At 43.8% G+C, this 18,027-nt stretch overlaps 1 protein-coding gene and 1 long non-coding RNA gene across 20 annotated transcripts in view; both read right to left on the minus strand.

Annotated features, from left to right (window-relative positions):
- Positions 1 to 18,027, minus strand: part of Mgat5 (alpha-1,6-mannosylglycoprotein 6-beta-N-acetylglucosaminyltransferase) — a 337,418-nt gene that overhangs the window by 40,355 nt on the left and 279,036 nt on the right. For all 19 annotated transcript variants that reach the window (XM_087195795.1, XM_021236883.2, XM_087195773.1 and 16 more), the window contains one exon: positions 6,434 to 6,583. In XM_087195795.1, the coding sequence (XP_087051921.1) occupies positions 6,434 to 6,583 (150 nt within the window). The remainder of the gene's footprint in view (positions 1 to 6,433; positions 6,584 to 18,027) is intronic.
- On the minus strand, positions 186 to 6,427 carry LOC147829858 (uncharacterized). Its single transcript, XR_015445331.1, has 2 exons — positions 4,332 to 6,427; positions 186 to 3,569 (listed from the first exon to the last, which is right to left on the minus strand). It is a non-coding gene; the product is annotated as an uncharacterized LOC147829858 (long non-coding RNA).

Here is an 18,027-nt window from a genome sequence, read left to right on the forward strand (position 1 = left end):
CAGAGGTGGGCCAGGAGATGGCAGCTAAAAAAAAGGACAAGGAAAACGTGGGATATAGTTGGTGTGATCGAAAAATATGATGAATGCTTACGCCACTTTATTAGAGTAAAAATATATTGCCATTGCCATTAATCTTCCCCGAAATACTCCACCTTTCCCTGAACACACACCACTGTTCTTATCACTTTCTGAAGCAGTTCTGGATGTCTTTTATTGTCAGTGTCTTTTGCCTCAATGTCCTGAATTGATCTGAAGCATGTATCTTTCATGGTCATTTTGACCTCAGGGAAGACCCAGAGTTGCAGGGTGCCAGATCCGCTGTGGATGAGGATACCATAATGTTTCCATGAGCTTGCCTTTCCATTGCATGATGCTCAGCAACAGACACTTCATAAAGACACAGAAGAAATCTTCCAGAATTCCTTCAGAAAGCTGCAAGAATGACAGGCTAAGTATGTTGGAAGTGTGTGTGTGGGGTGTGGATTTTTGAGAGGAATTAATGGCAATGTGTCTTTTACTGTAACACATTTAAAAAATTTAAGTATTTACCATCTATTTCTATTATACTTTGGATAATTTCCTGAGACATTTCAGCTGTACTCAGAATGAAGAATCCAGCGTTACCATCATTATGGCTTCTGATTTCTATAATATACAGTCCCTGTCATGCTTTAAGGAAGACATGCCACCTTTCCAGGGGAAAAAAAATCACCCCTATCAGGCTGTGGTTAGGCACAGAATAGGAGTATCCAGATCTTTTTGACTCTGAGAAGGAAGGTATTAGAAGATGCAGACTGGGCTTCTGTGGATTTAGCCAGAGAGATATAGACCCTACAGAATTTCCTGACCGCTGGAAATCAAGGACCCACCATGAAGAGCCAATACCTTCATTAACTCTACAAATTGTCAGGTGAATTTTGGAGGAAACGGAAAAAGCACAATGCTTGTCTATTTCAATAGAAAGTCTTGGGGAAAAAATTTAATTGGTTCCTTCAAGTCCAACCAATCTGAACCCATTAATTAAAAATATTTGAGGCTGTTGCTTAATGGATTTGAATGTGACCTAGGTTTAGTTGTATTTGAATAACAATTTGCACCAACTCCTCTGCCCTTCTGGCACCAGAATATCTCAGTACATAAACACTTTGGGCTAACTCCCCCAAGCCTCACAATTTTATAAAGATGCCTAAGCAAATACCACACAATTTCTCGGCAATGAGTTATCTTGTCACACTAAATAGGACTGCAGGAAATGCATGACTTGGAAACACCAAAATAACAGTTTTCTGTCACTTTTGTCAATAAGCAATTTTTCCTTGCTTCCTGTATACTCATTACCTGTGACTTACGATGGAACAGATGTATTGAGGTCAAATACCACGGCTGAGGGTTGAATGACAACAGGGCAGGCAGGGCAAATTCACCACCTTCAACTGTAAATTTCTGCATGCTGATGGGCTTGCCACACATTAGTACCTTAACCAAACCAAACTGCTTTCTCTCTGATAGCCAAATCCCTAAATCCCCTTGTCCTGTCTCTCTGCCTACTTACAGATATCCCTAGCACAGATTTACAAGACAATATGGCAACAGTGCACTCAAGTACCAAAGCTTAGCTCCTCTGGAGAAAATATTTTTATTTACTTCATTTATCCTCTGCCCGGACCTCAGAAGCCCAGAATCTAATGTTCCAGGTGAGGGAACATCTCCATGGTGGCAATTCCGGCTCCAGCAATGAGTGTTTCTCAACAGAGGGATTACATGTTCTAAAATTGAAATTTCAACTAATGCTAAGCAAGAAAGAACAGATGAAGCACCGTATGTTTTATTCATGGCACAGGACTGGGACATCCTGACACATGAACAAAGAGACCAGTAACACTCAGATTTCTTTCTCTTTGTAAAAGAAGAAACAGAATTCTTCTAAATCCCTAAGTGAAGCACTTCGCAAAAGTTCTTTTAAATATGGACAAAGTAGTTCTTTTAAGAATTCTGCATGGGTTTGATTATTATTTTGTATTATTTCTAGTTCTTCCTGTGTAAGTGTTAACACCCTTAAAGTTACATGTTTACGTCCTCCAGCACATCTGTATGCTCCTTGTGGGCAAAGCTACCTGAGTCTTCCCTGTAGACAATGGTTACAATAAGGCCTGGAATATACCTGGGACTTAATACACATTTGCTGGATGAATGAGCAAAAGCATAAATACTAAGAAATTAGATCTTCCTAGCAATCAAACGTCTCTGTGCTCTAGGGAGGGTGACCACATTTGTGTGTAGCAGTGTGTGGGGATGTGCTTTTGCTCTGGAATTTAGAGGGGTTATGGATTCAGATCTCTGCACACTACTTCTAAGTAGTGGAGCTCTTGGGCTATCACTCACAGGGCCTGGAGATGTGAGCAACATCAAGGAGGAAGGCATGAGGTACCTAGGGTGCAGCATCCTTTGCTTGGGAGATCTAAACCATCTAGATGCATGACTCATGAGAAGAAGAAGAAATCACTAGCAGGGCACGGTCCTAAGATCCCAGATGCCAGTGGGTTTCATCTGGACTCCTTTCTTCATTCTTTATACAATTACAGGTTGGAATCCCTTATCTGAACTACTCAGGACCAGAAGCAGTTCAGATTTTCTCAGTATTTGTATACACATGAAGTATTTTGGGGATGGGATCCACATCTAAACATGAAATTCATGTATGTTTTACATATACTTTATAAACAGACTAAAGTAGTTTTATACAATATTTTCAGCATGCCTATGTTTTGACTGTGACCTAAAATGTAAGGTTAGCTGTGGAATTTTCAACTTGTGACACTCTGCCAGGACTCAGAAAGTTGTGGAATTGGGACCATTTTGGATTTCTGATTTTTAGACTGGCAATGCCCAAATGTATTCTACAAGCTAGGGAGTCTTCCAGGCAACATGGTAACATACCTGTGAACAGAAAAGCAAAACCCCTCTAAATACATGGAGCAGTGTGGAGTCTGGTCCCAGAAGCAGTGGAACCTCAAATGCCACAGCTGACTGTTCTTTGGGTGAGGTGGGAATGGGAGTGGGGGCAGGCATGAAGACAGGACAAAATGGGCAGCACACACTGCACATTTGCTAAGCCTGTTCAGGCCTCCAGATGAGTCGACATGGCCGGGATCCAGGATCACCAAGGCTCACCAAAGTCTTGGAAGAGGGAATGGTGAGAGGTTTGGATAGAGAAGGGTCCAGACGCAGCATGAGCAACAGAAGTGGCTTCCCCTGGTAGATCACAGCCAGGATCCGTTCTGGACTGCAGAAAGGAAGGTACCCAATCTGGCTCAAAAATCACAGCTCCAGCACCTTTCCATCCCTGTGTAGGACGATGATGCCCTATTTGGTATGACATATAGAATAAGGAGCTTCCCAAGGGAAGGTAGAGGATAGAGACACAAAGAGGTTAAAACTAGGAGGCCAAAGAAAGAAACCACATTACAGGAGATAGAGATTTAAACCAAAAATGAAAACAAGTCACCCTGATGAGTCCTGTTTGCTGGTTCCAACTGGACTTTTGGACTTTGTTGTACCGAATGACTCATCTGTGATAATAAATAAATAATAAATTTATTAATAATATAATAATTTATATAATAAATTCATCCATCCAAATTTATGCTCCTAGCAGAAGGATCTTCTAGAGTCCAACAACTTCCGAGCTCTTTTAGCCATGATTGTAGCGCAACACTCCAGCCTCTGTAGGCTCCTTGAAACAAGCATGTTCAAGACACCTAGGCCCCTAATGGCAGGCTAGGACAAAATTCTGCTGAGTAGAGGGTTTTCTGAGCTTGGTGCAGAGATTCAAAGATGGCCCATAAAGAAAAATAATGAGTTTGAAGCTGATTAAACATCTATCATCTCTGTATGTCTCAAAAGCTCTCAAGGAGACCTACTTGCTTTTCTCTCCAGTAATGAGTCCAAGGAGCCTGCAAATCTCATTCATTCGACACATGTTTGCTCCTGGGCAGCTCCCATCCCCCCACCCTCCTCCCCGACTTCCAATGTGGATTGGAATAAATCTATTTTAAATTTCTGGGAGACACAGAGGAAGGCGTTAGAGGCAGAAACAGTTATAAATGCAAAGCCTGACTGCTCTTTCATGTCATTATTCCAAATCCCAACATTCATTCATTCCACTGCCTGCTGTCCTGTCCTGGGGGTAGGGAGTCTCTGGGATACACTACCTGAGCCCCACTGTATTTGCCAAGTGTCAGAACCATAATTCCACTCAGAGTACTTTAATATATGCTTGTCAGATAAGCAGGCACTAGGTAATGGGATCGGTGACATCTTCAGAAGGTTACCTAGTTTTCAAGGATGAATGTATGCCCTCTGTGCTCAAACTTCCAGCTGCACGCCTTAGTTAGTCTCTGGCTTTGTGGGCCGAGGCCTAACTGGGTCTCTCTTCTTGTCTTCCCTGGAAATCAGGGACATCAGCTTTGGCCTATTTTCCATTCTCTGACAAGGTAAATGGAAGGTAGGTAAGGAAGGGCTCTTTTAAAATGTGTTAGGCTGAGCAAGACATTCACGAGGCTAGCTTAATAGAAGTGTGCGAGACAGTAATGACATGCTGCTGAAAACCAGCTCTGCCAAATGCTATTTTCAAGGATCTTGAACTTTTTCTACACCCTCATGTGGAGAAAAGTAAAATGAGGAAAATGGCAAAAAAACAGCACAGCTGTTAAAGGGCCTGGACACACTAACGATTCTAAAGTGTCAACCTAAGACAAAGGTGATGGGAAGCAAGACAGTGAAACTGGGATACACGTCACTCCTGGAAGGTCACAGTTGTAAGACTACAGTGGCCTTGAAGGAAATAAAATCTTAATTAAAACAAAGCAGGTCATTGGCCAAAGAGTTAAAGAATTTCTCAAACTATTTTATTGATGGCACCATGCAACTGACTTGGAGGTACTGAGAGATGGAGGAACTGAGGCCAAAAGGACATCTGTATTCTTAGGGTTGGTTGGTGCCCATAAGGGTTCTTAAATTTCGGTGTTGATGAGGATGGTATGACAAGGGCCTAGAAAAGCTTTAATTTGCAATTTAAAAATCCAGAGTTGGAGCCACCTTCACAACTTGACCTAAGTTTACCAAGGCCAAGCCCAACAACTCTAGAGATAACAATACTTGCTGTGTCTACCTCTTAAGGTTGGTGTGAGAGTCAAAGCATGTGAATGTATCATCTAAAACCCAAGCATCCCACAGGACTGGCAATCGTTATTATGCTGCAGAAGTCCATCTGCTGAACTTTTCTCCCCCACCTTGAATATAAAAACAGAGAGAGCCGAGGCAGAGACCAGGCTGAGAGATTCACCTTCTTTTTTGAGACAGGGTCTTGCTACGTAGTTCAAGCTGGCCTTGAAAGTACCACAATCTTCTTGCCTTAGCCTCCTGAGTGCTGGAATTACAGGAGTGTGCCACCATGCCCAGCTGAGAAGTCCACTATTGATAATAAACTTCTCTATGATATATTAGGGGAGGGATATACGTGCTTCACTCAGTCTTGTATCTCACATACAATGCCTGGCCCAAAGCATCTACTTAATAATTGTAAACTTCATAAATAAGAACTTACTAATAAACATGAGAGGGTTTACCTAATATACTCAAGTGCCAGCTGATCCTTCAAGGCTGACTTATGAGGTGCCTTACTTCATTTGGTACTTCCATGGTGGGGTTAGAAACGACACAGACCATTGTATGGACATGCTCCATGTCATCATGCCCAGCCAAATAATCCTCACTACCTACACCTCAGAGACTGGTCTCTGCCTATGCCTGTGACAATCAGATTCTCTTCTCATCAAATTTTATCTTACACTATTTTCCATCACTCAGACAAGGTGGATTGGTTTCTAGTTCTTTCCTGAATGTCATCATCATGTTGGTCATGTGATTCTGGCCCAAGTACCAGGTGCATCCACACCTCAGCCATCTCTTACAACTTTCACGATGCAGTCCTTAACCCTTGAGCTGGTAGGGATATTTTTCCTCACCCGAACTCCAGTGTCCTATATATGCTTGTTGAATGAGGAGGTGTGAGGGAGAGCTGGCTTGGGAGCACACATGGGTGCCTGGGGAGAATTCAGCACTTCCAGCCTATTGTGAAAGGTGCTATCAGGAAGTCTATCTCCAGGCAGGGGCCACACCCTTCCCATTTGCAGAGAAGGTCCCCCATAAATATAGTTCTTAAACATTTTTTAATTGAACACTTTCTTTTTCCTTTTACCAAATCATTAAACCTGTAGCAACCTCCTTCCACAATGACTTATCAGCAATAGCTGATAAGTCGCTGCCCAGTCATAACCTAAAAAGCTATTGCATCCTTAAAAGAAAAAAAAGCATGAAAGACTCTGATCGCATTTAAAAACCTTCCACATCTACAGTAAACTTTTACAATTACCTTGGTTTCTCGCAGAAGAAACTGTAGGTCCCGTCCACTGAGGATACCGTGGTTTTCCACGTAACTAGGGATGTTCTTTGTGCTGGAACCATAAACAGTTGCATGCACTTCCATGTAAGTGTGAATGATATCCAGGTAGATCTTCTTATTCTAAAGAGAAACACAAGCAAAAGAAATTTTTTTCATTCACATAAGAACCCATCTCATAGGATAGAACCTCCGTTATATGCTAGAGACCACAGAGACGGAATTCTTAATATGGAGATGGCAGGAGTTCGGCAATCTGATTACTGAAATCTCTTTTTAAAGTGAGCTGGTTGGATTTTGAGGCAAAAAGCAGTCACATTACCACTGCATAAGTTATGGCAACATATAGCTGAATATCAATGATAGCTCATGAACAACTCTTTTGAAGTATCATCCTCACTTTGAATAGCACCAGGGACTCAACACATTGTTTTTGGCTTATCCTCTTTATGGGGTAGGAAGTTTGAGGAAAGAAGGCCCAGAAAAGACAGTTGGTTGAGCTAAAATATTTATCTGGAGAGGTTAAATTGTCCCTAAGGAACACAAACATCCCCAGTTTTTGCCAAAATTCCTCCTGATGAATAACTCATATTAGAATTGGATCTCAGTTAATTCTGATCATGAGGGGAGAGTTTCCCACAATGTGTATTCATTGACTCAGCTTCTGGAAAGATGAGAATATCCAGGTAGGCAAAATGAGAAAGAGATTTAATGGCAAGTTTGGTGAGCAGTGAAACATTCAAGAGCAGTTTTAATTTTTATTAGAACCCCTTCCCTGGGTTTGTAGGACTGAATTCATGACACGTTTTCTAAATGAAAACCACTTGTGAAGTGGAAGCAGGTTCACTTTCCCTTCCTCTTCATGTTTCTGTGTGACTAAGTTGTATAAACTGGATTTTGTACAGTGTAGGGACTCCCCTCCCCCCATTTGAAAGCCCCTAGTTCTGTAAGGTTTTTCAGTTGTATCAGAGTGGGACAAGGTTTTCCCATTATATACTCTTTTCAAACACTTGCCAAATCTAGTAACAGCTGGTTCTGTGACTTAAGACTCTAGGAACATGGGGGCTGGCAACATTGTACAGGGAAGGGGAGGCAGGGCTGAATGTGGTGGGTCATGATCTGCCCCTCTGCCAGAGTGCCCTGGTGACTGTTACACGGGACTTCTAACTTTGGGGGGAAATCTTTCAAATCATTACTTGAGAAGTCTTCATGAGCAGAAAACTAGAAACCCCCATTTCTTTATTTCATGCATCAGAATGACTTTTTGGCTCATGCAGCCCCTCCCTGCAGCCTAATCTATGAATACAATAAACTTTTGAACTGAAAGTGAAATGACTTCCCACTTGAAGCTTGAGCCACCCTTGGAACACCTACTAGAAAAGTTAACTGGAAAAGTTCTAGAATACGGTTCTTGTGCTAGAGGCATCTGACAACTTCTGTAAGTCCTTCTTCCTCAAGTCCCTGGTTAAGTAGGTAGGAGACCCTGTAATCCTGACCTCTCCCTTGCTGACCGGCCCAGAGTGGGTCAAACCAGAAAGGACCCAGTTCTAGGCCACCAGCAGGCTGGGAATGGTGTGGTAGGCTGAGGGAGAGGAAGGGAATCCACCAGATCCCCCTAGCAGTCAGGGGAAACACAGAGCCAGTGACTATGGGCATCAGAGCAAAAAGATCATTTGGTGTTGGAGTTTGTGCAATTATGGGCCAGGTAACAAGGTTCTGAGGCTGTCAGCTGCCAGATGGGAAAGAACAAAACAGGAGCTAAAAGGAAGGAGAGGAGAAGGCAGATAGACAGATGGTCATGAGAGGAATCTAGACCTGGCATCAATGGAGACAGCATCTCTGTGAGCATGATGAAACAGAGAGACCGAGGAGGAGGAGGAGGAACAGGAAGAAGGCAAAGAGGAGATGAGAATGAGAAAACAGAAAGAAATACCTGCACTGGTGCCCACCAACTGGCAGCTGTTTTTTATCCTAAATTCCCTGGGTCTTTGTGGATCCCTATAGAAATAGTAGGTAGCCAAGCTTTTCCCAGACCCTACCTCACATTTTCACTTGTGGCACCTGGATGAATTCCAAAAGGAGGCCTCTCAGGACTCATGCTGGTTTTGAAGCAGGGACTTAGGGTAAAGACAGGCACCTCTCCTTGATGCAAAAGGAGACACTTCCTGGTAAAAGTTAGCTGCTAAGTAGTGAGGATGGACCACAGGCCCTAACTAAGGTCTAGGGTGAGCTACAGGCAAAACAGCAAAAGCTCCATCTGCTTCCCATCCTACAAACATTCACTGCAGAAAAACTCAAGATTAGGATCCCAGACTAAATGCCCGAGAAAAGAACCATATACTAGATAATACACATGTGGCCATCAAATCCCAGAAAAGGTCAGGGCTCAAGTTCAGGCAGACAGAGGTCTCTGTAAAAGCTAATAAAGTCTACAAACTTATTAACATTTAGGTATGGTAAAGTCTAAAAGCAGAAATTACTTTCAGAGAGGATTTATATAATCTCACGAACAAGAAAAGCCCAGCAGGTGATCAGAAGGAAAAATGTTTCAAGCATAACTCTAACCTTTGAAGTTGACATGGCAATTAGATAACTACCTCAGCTCTCTTGTGCAGAAATCTGGTGAGGCTGAACCATGCTATGTATTCCAGATAAAGGTGCCACTGATGCCTCTCGAGCTGAGCTGAGCCATACACACTCCCAGGGCAAACACTCCCTGGATGCTAAGGGCATTCAGTGAGGTATTTGTAGCTCAGATCTCTTTCCTGAATTTTGAGTCCAGGTAACAAACTGTCTCCTGAAATTTTCCACCTGGGATGCTGCAGCCACTTCTAAGCGGGTGCCCCCATACCCAACCAGCATCCCTTGATCTGCTCTTGAGCTCAGTGAGTGGTGTCAATCTCCCCAACAGGAACCTGGATGACAGTCACGCTTATTGTTCCTGTACTTCCCAAACCTCCAAATACATGCATCAAATAAGTAACAAAGTCCAGTTGATGCTACCTCTACAATATCAAGTTGGTCTCTTCCGCTTCAGGCCTTGGATCCTTGCTCATCTGGCTTGCACCAGTATTAAAACTATCAGCACTTTCACACATGTCTGTGTGGCTCAAAAGATGACACAACTAGTCCATGGTTTCTGCAAGTAAGCAGCAGTGTTGGGACTCACTGCAAAAGAATTTGTATGGGTTGATGCTACTTTGCAAATTTTTTTAACCATGCAAAGCAATATTATGCATATGGATGATGTTTATACATGTGGACATTTGTAGTTGAAGTACAAAACTATGCATGAGGTTAACATAAAAACTTCCAGATACTGATTATGGAGGAGGGATGGTTTGGCACAGTAGCCAGAGCTTCAGTGCTATTTGTAATATATCACTTATATGTTAAAAATATTCCAAGATGCTAACATCTGTAAAGCTGGGTGATATCTAGATGTCTACTATGATTTGAATGTGTCTTCCAAAAGTCTGTGTGTGGCAAATCCATCTGTTAATGGTATTTGGAGGTGGGCCTTTGAATGTAATTAGGGTTAGATAAGGTCACGAGGGCAGGGTCCCCGTGATAGCATTAGAGGCTGTATGAGAAGGGGAAGAGACCTAAGTAGCAGGCACGCTTGATCTGTCTCACCAAGTAAAGCCCGCCATGCTACAAGGTAGCAAGAAGGCCCTCAGCAGACCCCAGGCAGATGCCGAGCACTGTGCTCTTGAGACTTCTCAGCCTCCCGATCTGTGGGCCAAATAAGCCTCTACCGTCTATAAATTACTCAGTCTCAGATACTTGGTTATAGCAGCAGAAAATGAACTAAGACTAGTTTTTAAAAACACTTCTGTATATTTGATGTATTTCACAATTAAGATATAAACATTTAAAATAGATACAATCATTAATAAACAATGCTCAGCTTGTCCAAAACTCCAAAGCTTGTACCCCTGACATCATACCAGAAGGCTTAGTTCTTGCCATAAAGGGATTCAATGTACACTGTACGCTGCTAAGTATTAGGTTTAAGGAAAAAAGGGCCGAGGTTTCTTAAATGAAGCATGGCCCTGCCTGTCTTTCCCTAACTCAGGAGAGGGCCAAAAGAAGGAAGTGGTACAAAGACACGGACAGGGGCATCTTCCAGCACGCGTACCATCCCTCCCTTAGTTTGGTTATCCAGGCCTGGATGAAGGTGACACCATCACCCAGGAGGTGACCCAGGAGTCCCACTGACCTAAGAACTAGGTGAAAGTCACTCCCTAAGAAGCTTTCCTTCTCTGACTTAAGAGGTCAAGATAAAAAAAAAAAAAATTATTCCCAAAGCCTTATCACCAACTGATTTCTTCAAACATAGCCAAAAGGGGCTTGCAGTGAGCATGACACCACAGCACCCCGCTTCTCCTGCCTCAGAGCCATGGGAAATGCCTCCATGAGGTCCCAGCTCAGCCACTCAGCAGCCCTTAATGCTTTCAGTCTCTGGTTCAATTTAAATTCCCATTAAAAACAACTGATCTAACTGATTAAAATTTAAACTACCTAACCTCATTTTGGGGGGAGGAGAGTCAAAGGAAAAGGAGAATGCAAGCTCGAGTCAAGGAGCATTGTTGTCGGCGGCGTGTCTCTGGCTGTTTATGGCTGTAGCTGGAGGCAGGTACATTTGCAGAACTGCTGGGTAAGATGTTTAGAGCTTGGATGGAGAGCTTTAGGAAAACAATTCAATCTAAGCCTCACACCCATGAGTCCAAAGCAGGGCAGAGGCAAAATGCACAACTGGAGAATCAGATACTCTTGTCCAACTTCTCTTGTAGCTGGGGAGCTGGAGGTATAGGAATGTTCTCAGGCAAATGCTAGTTTTTGTGCTTGGGGATGGAGTGGATACTATGTAATTCTCCCCAGTAACAACTCTGATCCCCCACTGCAGACACACGCATCTTTTCTGGGTACCATTTGCCCTCATCAATCTGGCACCTGCCTGTGATCTGCTGCTTTTCAAAAAATAATTTTATGACCCTTCCGAGAGTTGGTTTGTCCAGTGGCTGGCACCTGGTGAGTCTGAGTTGGTGGGAATCATCCTGGGGAAGTGTGGATGGGTACGGGAAGTCAAACTCTCTCCAGAGTGACAGAAGGGAGCCTGACATCAGAAATCTGCGGCAAGGATGGAAACTGAGACCAGGTTTCAAGAAGGGAAAAAGGAAGTCCTCAAGACGGGGCCAAGTGGGATGGAGTGTGTTGTCTTGATGGGCCCTTGACCCACAGCTCCACTTATGTCTGAGCCCTGGTGCGCGCATTCCTGCCTTCCCCGTGGGTTCTGAGGATGGACCTATCCCTGCTGTAGCCCAGATGGTAAGGCTGGGCTTCTGTCACATGAAACAAGAACAGTCCTGACAAGTACATTTGTGATCAGATGCTTTGTACCTTCCACCTCTTCCCTGACAAATAAAGAATTGTCCCTTTACATGGTTTTATAAATATACTTTTACCTACAATGGAATTATATCCTGAGAAGCACATTATGAGTAAAAAATATTACAAGTGAAAATGCATTTAATATCCCAATAAACCCACTGAAAAGCTAAAAAAATCTTAAGTCACACCATGAGTGGGGGAACTATGTGCATACAAGGATGAATCACATTTTCCCCTTAAGAAACACAAGGCCTTCGAGTATATGTGGACCAAAAGTAGCCATGGGAAGTGATGTGCTTTACTACTGCTGAGATGTAGCTCCTTAAAAGGTTTCTTGGACTCGTAATGGGGATCTCGAACATCTTTTTCTACTACTGGCCTCCTCTCTTTACTCCTGTAACCCGTCACCCCTGCTGCCATAACCTCTGAGGTGAGCTCCTTATGTGTGAGTGGTGACACACATCTCACGAGCCTCCTCCAACTGCCTGCTTCTTCTCTTTCTCACACAGCCAAGCTAGAGAGAACGGACACAATAGGATGGGGGGGAACAGGCACTCTTCTTGAACAGCAGCCTGGAACCACAGGGGCTTTAGTTCCCTGTGATGTGAACCCACTAGGACTCAAGAGGAAGGAGGAAAAATAAACCCTTCTTTCTTCTAGACTGTAGTAAGGCAGAGTGCCTCCCTGTGAACTTTCTGGGCGGGGGCGGGGGGGGTGCCATCATGTCTGTGTGGCTCCTGGTAAAGTGAGGGCTGGCATGGTCACACATGCTATCATGTTATTCTGTAGTGCCCTCTGCCCCAGTAAAATAGTAAGAGTACTCCCCCCTTAACCTTCGCTCGGCAGCAGCATTCACTGTATTTTTGATCACACTTCATAAGGATATGAAAGAGAACTCCAGAACTGCTTCAGAGAGCGGCAAGAATGAAGGGATAACAGTGTTTGATGTGAGGGAGAGTACTTTGGAGGGGGATTAATGGCTATATGTCTTTTACTCTAATAAATTTTTGAAATTTAAACATTCATCATGTACTCTGATCACACCTCATATGTGCTGTTTTTTTTCCTATGCATTCAAGGCCTTTTCCAGCCTAGGCTGCTTTTCTGCAAGCTTTCCAGCTTTACCTCCTACTATTATAGATAGATGAGCTAGGTAAAAATATTAGAGGCAGTCAGATAGGGCTAAGTCCTCGAGGGGGCCAGGACAAAGGTGAAACACTCCACAGCTGCACACTGGCGGAATTCCAGGCCTCAAGATGGAGATAAGATGACCAGACCCACAGACTTCTTCAAACAACTGGGCTTAGTGAAGTACAGATAGGCACTGACCACCCCGGTGGGTGACCAGAGACCTCTGGACCCACTGCCTCCTAGGAGAATCCTTGTTCTTTCCATCCATGCTTGGTACGTGACTTGCTTCCCAGTTGGACCACCATTACCTACATGGCTATACTTGTAACCTTATTGGAAGGTTGGGTTTCACCCTAAAAAACTTCTCTGTAAAGTGGGGTCCTTGGCTACCCACTCGGGACCCCTCCTGCCCTTCAGGAGCTTTCCTATCAATAAATATCTTTCTACTTTTAACCTCTGCCATTCCTAGGACTCATTTTTTGATTTGTAGAGAACAAGAACTCGGCGTATCATACAGTTAACAGGTTAGGAGACACAATATTTCCTATTTCCTGTGACACTACTATTCCCTCTTCCACTTTGCCTAAGATCTACCTACATGATCTCTCCTGCCTAAACCTCTCATGTGCTCCCGCACACACTGGGTGCCACTGCCTTTGCCCACCCTGTCCAGTCAGCTTTACTGGACGCACCCAAGTGCTCTGTACTCTGGTATCTTCCTGCCTCACCTCCTTGGGTGGTGCTGTGCCTGAGTGTTCCCACCTAGCTGGAACTGTGAACTCAAGGGCAGAGAACAAGGCTTAGCAGAGATGCGGCATCCAATAGGTTCTCAGCCTATACTGAGTAAGAGTGACAAAGAGGGCACACCAACCACAAAGCATCTGTGGGCTCTTGGAAAAGAGCGTCTCAGGTACTGCCCAGGTCCTCAGACTCCTGCCAACGATCTGCCCATCATCCCATCCAGAGTCAGGAGCCAAGTTCTTCTGCCTGCTCCTAGGAAGTGACTTTCAGGTCCATGACCAACGAAGGACATATTTTAATAAAAAACAAAATGACAGTCGTACACCTTTATAGACATATCTTACAGTTGATTTCCTTTCACTTTAACACAGCTACCAGGAAAAAGGATCTGTCTTAGGAGCTGCAAGGTAAAAAGAAAGACAGGAAGTAGTGAGGGAAACAAAAGGAAACAACCTCATCTGCCTGCTCCTGAAGGCTAAAATTCAGCAAGGATGAAAAAGTACCTTATTCCAAGATTAGAGGTGAGCTCTGAAATGCAAACCTCTGAATTTCAGCAATGATTTACACTACAGAATAATTTAAACCCTATGCAGTCCTCGACTCATTTACCTCCAGTAACCACCCAGAGGTAAAGGGCGCGCGCGTGCGTGCGTGCGTGCGTGCGTGCGTGTGTGTTCGTTCCTCGCTGTGTTTCACCCAAGGCTCAAAGGGCTCTGGAAGACTGACAAGTAATCAGTCTCAGGCCTGTCTACCCCACCATTTCCTTCCCAAGTATCTCTGTAGGATAAAAAATGCTGCTCAATTATCACAGTGGGAATAGAAAGGGAAGCCTCACTGTTGCCTCTGGCCTGACTGTGGTCTACAATGAGTCATGAGCAACAAAGTGTCTGCACCTTGTGATACACAGGTTAAGCAGCCCAGTCCAGAAACCTAAAATTCAAAATGCTCCAAAATTTGAAACTTCACTGCTCAAAAATTTTCAGGTTTTGGAACACTTCTGATTTCATATTTTTTAAAATAAGGATAATCAAACAGTCAGGTCTATGCAAATATTCCCCAAAAAACCCCACAAAAAAAACAATCCAAGCATTTTAGAGAAGGGCTACTTAACCAATATTGGGTTTGTAACTGAGGTTAAAATGGATTTTTAATAATTAGGATTTTTCAAGTTAGACTATCTCTCCAGGTTGCTCATGCTGAGTGGAAACTGCTCCCCCACCCACCCACCCCATGCACGCTGGGCACCAAAGAGGCTTCTCTTCAATGGAACAGGAATTTCAACATTTCCTGGGACCACTTGCGGGCAGACACCCAACTAAATCTACATAGAGGTATTTCCTGGCTTTTGCCCTTCCCTGTCTACAGAGTCCTGAGAGCTTCTGTGTGATCAAGAGGCAGATTAGCTGCCCTCCTAACTTGGCTAAATTAGGAATAAATCCAATTCTCCATTTTTACACGTTTTTCTCATATTCTTGATGGTGGACAGAACGGATCAGATAGTTGGGGCCCCGATTCAACCCCATCCCGCAGGCTCTACACTTACTCTTGACTTCATCTGGTATAGGTTATAATTCGCCTAGACCAGTGGTGGTGAACCCATGGCATGCATGTTACTGTGCTTTTCTTTTAAGACAAAAGATGTTAATGTATGAGTTGTTTTTTTCTAAACTAAAACCTTAGTATTCAGGTTTAACTGCAGTGCTGGAACTTTGTGATAATTAAGTGGGTTTTGGGTTGTAGTTTGGGCTTTTGTCTCTAAAAGGTTTGTCATCACTGACCTAGGGCAATGGTCTTACATAAGGTTGTATCTGAGTATGCTTAGAAGTGGTTCTAGAATCTACCTATAGGGGAGTTAGGAAGAAGGAAGGATATTCACAAGAACTTATTAACTAGGTGAGAAGTTTGGTCTCTGGTCTATAGAAAGAAATCAGGAAGTTTATCTGGCTAACAGGCAGACCAGAAAGAGCAATCAGTCATGTTTTTGCAATTTGATGGCATATTTTTCATCTACAAATAGTGAATAGCAGGCCATGTTCACTTTAGAGTTCTACTAGATACCTGCTATATGTGAAGTGCTGAGCGAGGAGCGGAAATTGTGGCGTTAACACTGTCCTCAAAACATCAAATAGAAGAAGCTGGAAATAGGAGTCCTTGGACGGCTAGAATCTTCACTTCATGGCTCGATTTGAACCAATGCCCATGCCCCTACAGATCTACCAGTTTGGACCAGCTAGTTAGTATGTTTCCCATTTTCCAGCACTTGTTTTTCACAGCTTTCTCAGCCTTAGCACTACAGCTTTCTGCCATTTAATGAATGCCTCTTCAAGGACCCTGGGGAACTGCCAGGCAGTCTGAAAACACAAGAAACCCTTTGACATGACCCCCTCTCTACTTTGTGAAGGGCAGGAGGTCTTCAAATTGTAAAGCTGGTTTCTCTTTGCCCAATGCAAATTCAGTCACTCATGGATAATGATGCCCTTTAATCTACTCTGACTGACACAGTCCCAAAGCAACAAAGCCCACCAGCTATGCTACTGTGTTCAGAGAAGAGGTTGAAAGGTTAAAAACAGATCACCATGGCCCGAATATGTCAACAGGCTCCTCCATGAGCTTCCTGTGGTCAGCTCTATCCGGACAGTAATCATAGAAATCAGACTGCTGAGTGAAAAAGAGAAAGTTGTCACACAAAGAAAGTTTAGCAAGATTAAGAGGTTTAGCGAACTTTAAGTTGCATTTTTTAAGGAACCCCCAAAGGGTCAGTGAATGATGGATGGAATGGACTTGACCTCCGTCTTCTCCTTTATAGAATTTGAGGAAGGGGTGATATACCCTGACAGGTTTTGGCCAGTGGGTAATGAAATAGATCAGAGTCTGTTTCATCACAGAGAAGAACTAAATCCTCCACAGGACCACCCAGCTAGAGTCTCCAGGGAATTCTGGAACACTGGGATGGGTGCTGTTGTAGTGAAGAGCAGCAAGGCCACACTATAGGTGGGTGTGATTGGTGATATGGGACTTCTCCTGACTATTCAAAGGAAGCCCCAAGGGCCAGGAGCCAAATGAGGGTCATATGCCCCCAGAGCGAGCAGCCAGTCCCCCTCGACTAGAGGCAAAAGTGTAATATACTTGTGGAACTGGTGTGGGTGGCTGCCTCCTCAGGGCACCCTCCCCCCAGTAGGAAGAAGGGTCACTGAGGCTCCATTGGCTTTGCCCCAGTTCTACCTAACTGGGTAAGGAGGGTCTGTAAGGGGACACTTGAACAACTTGTCACCCCCAAAATTTCTGGGGGACTAAAGCCAAACTCAAGCTTTGAGAGGTCTCATGGTCACAGACTGGAAGCTGCTGGACTCCCTTGGAGGAGAAGGCTACAGCAGAACCAGCTTCTGGAATGGCTAAGCTTCTAGTTTCTCAAGGGAAGGGAGCACTGGGTTTCCCTTGGTGCAGGTGTGAACTGCACAGAAGGGTGCCCATCTAGGTTCCAAGGACAGTCCTTGGGGCACAAAGGCCACAGGGACAATGGGCAGACAGAAACCAGAAACTGACAGGGAGTCACACCATCAAGTTGAGAACACATAACACACATGGAGGTGATCCATGGGGGCTGGAGGCACCTTCATAGTTTTGCCAAAGAAAATGAGCATTAGATACCTTCAGAGCTCAGGTGGTGATAATACTGGCAGTGCCAGTCTTACACAAGGAACAGCTTTCCTACCCTTCATCTTGGCCTTTCCTCATTTGTCCCTGGAGAATTTGTCAGCAGCACAGTTTTGTGAACAGGAAGGTGGCAGAGAGCATGAGGAGGTGAAGCCACAGGGTGACCACACACACACACACACACACACACACACACACCGCCCCGCTTCCAGCTTCTTGGGTGGAGCAGCACTTGGCAGCAGAGGGAAGCTTTACTTAAAATGGTGTTCAGAGTTTCCATTATTAAACCAAAGTGGATACTTTAATTACTGCACTGGGATTGTTCTTGGAACTAAAAGTAATAGAAAGATTTTTTACTGTTTTAAGAGTTACAGGGCCTGCCCAAAATTGTATCCAAAGCACAGAGAATAACCTCCACAAAGAAAGGGTTCAAATGGTTGTTTTTTTCTTGTATTCTATGAAATCTCATTCTTTCAACTTAAAAATACAAGGTGCCTTTAGGTAGTAGATGGATGACCATTTAACATTTCAAGTTACATGAATCTATAGGGGTTTAGAAAAATATGGCATACTTTATGTGAGTTCATGAATATTATTTAGGACAAACCTAAAATGGTTAATTTTTAGAGTATGTCCATTAAGAATAG

Source organism: Heterocephalus glaber, unplaced genomic scaffold, assembly GCF_053883595.1.
Source record: "Heterocephalus glaber isolate CG9 unplaced genomic scaffold, H.glaber_assembly_v1.0 deba00000347, whole genome shotgun sequence".
NCBI classification, from domain to species: Eukaryota; Metazoa; Chordata; class Mammalia; order Rodentia; family Bathyergidae; genus Heterocephalus; species Heterocephalus glaber.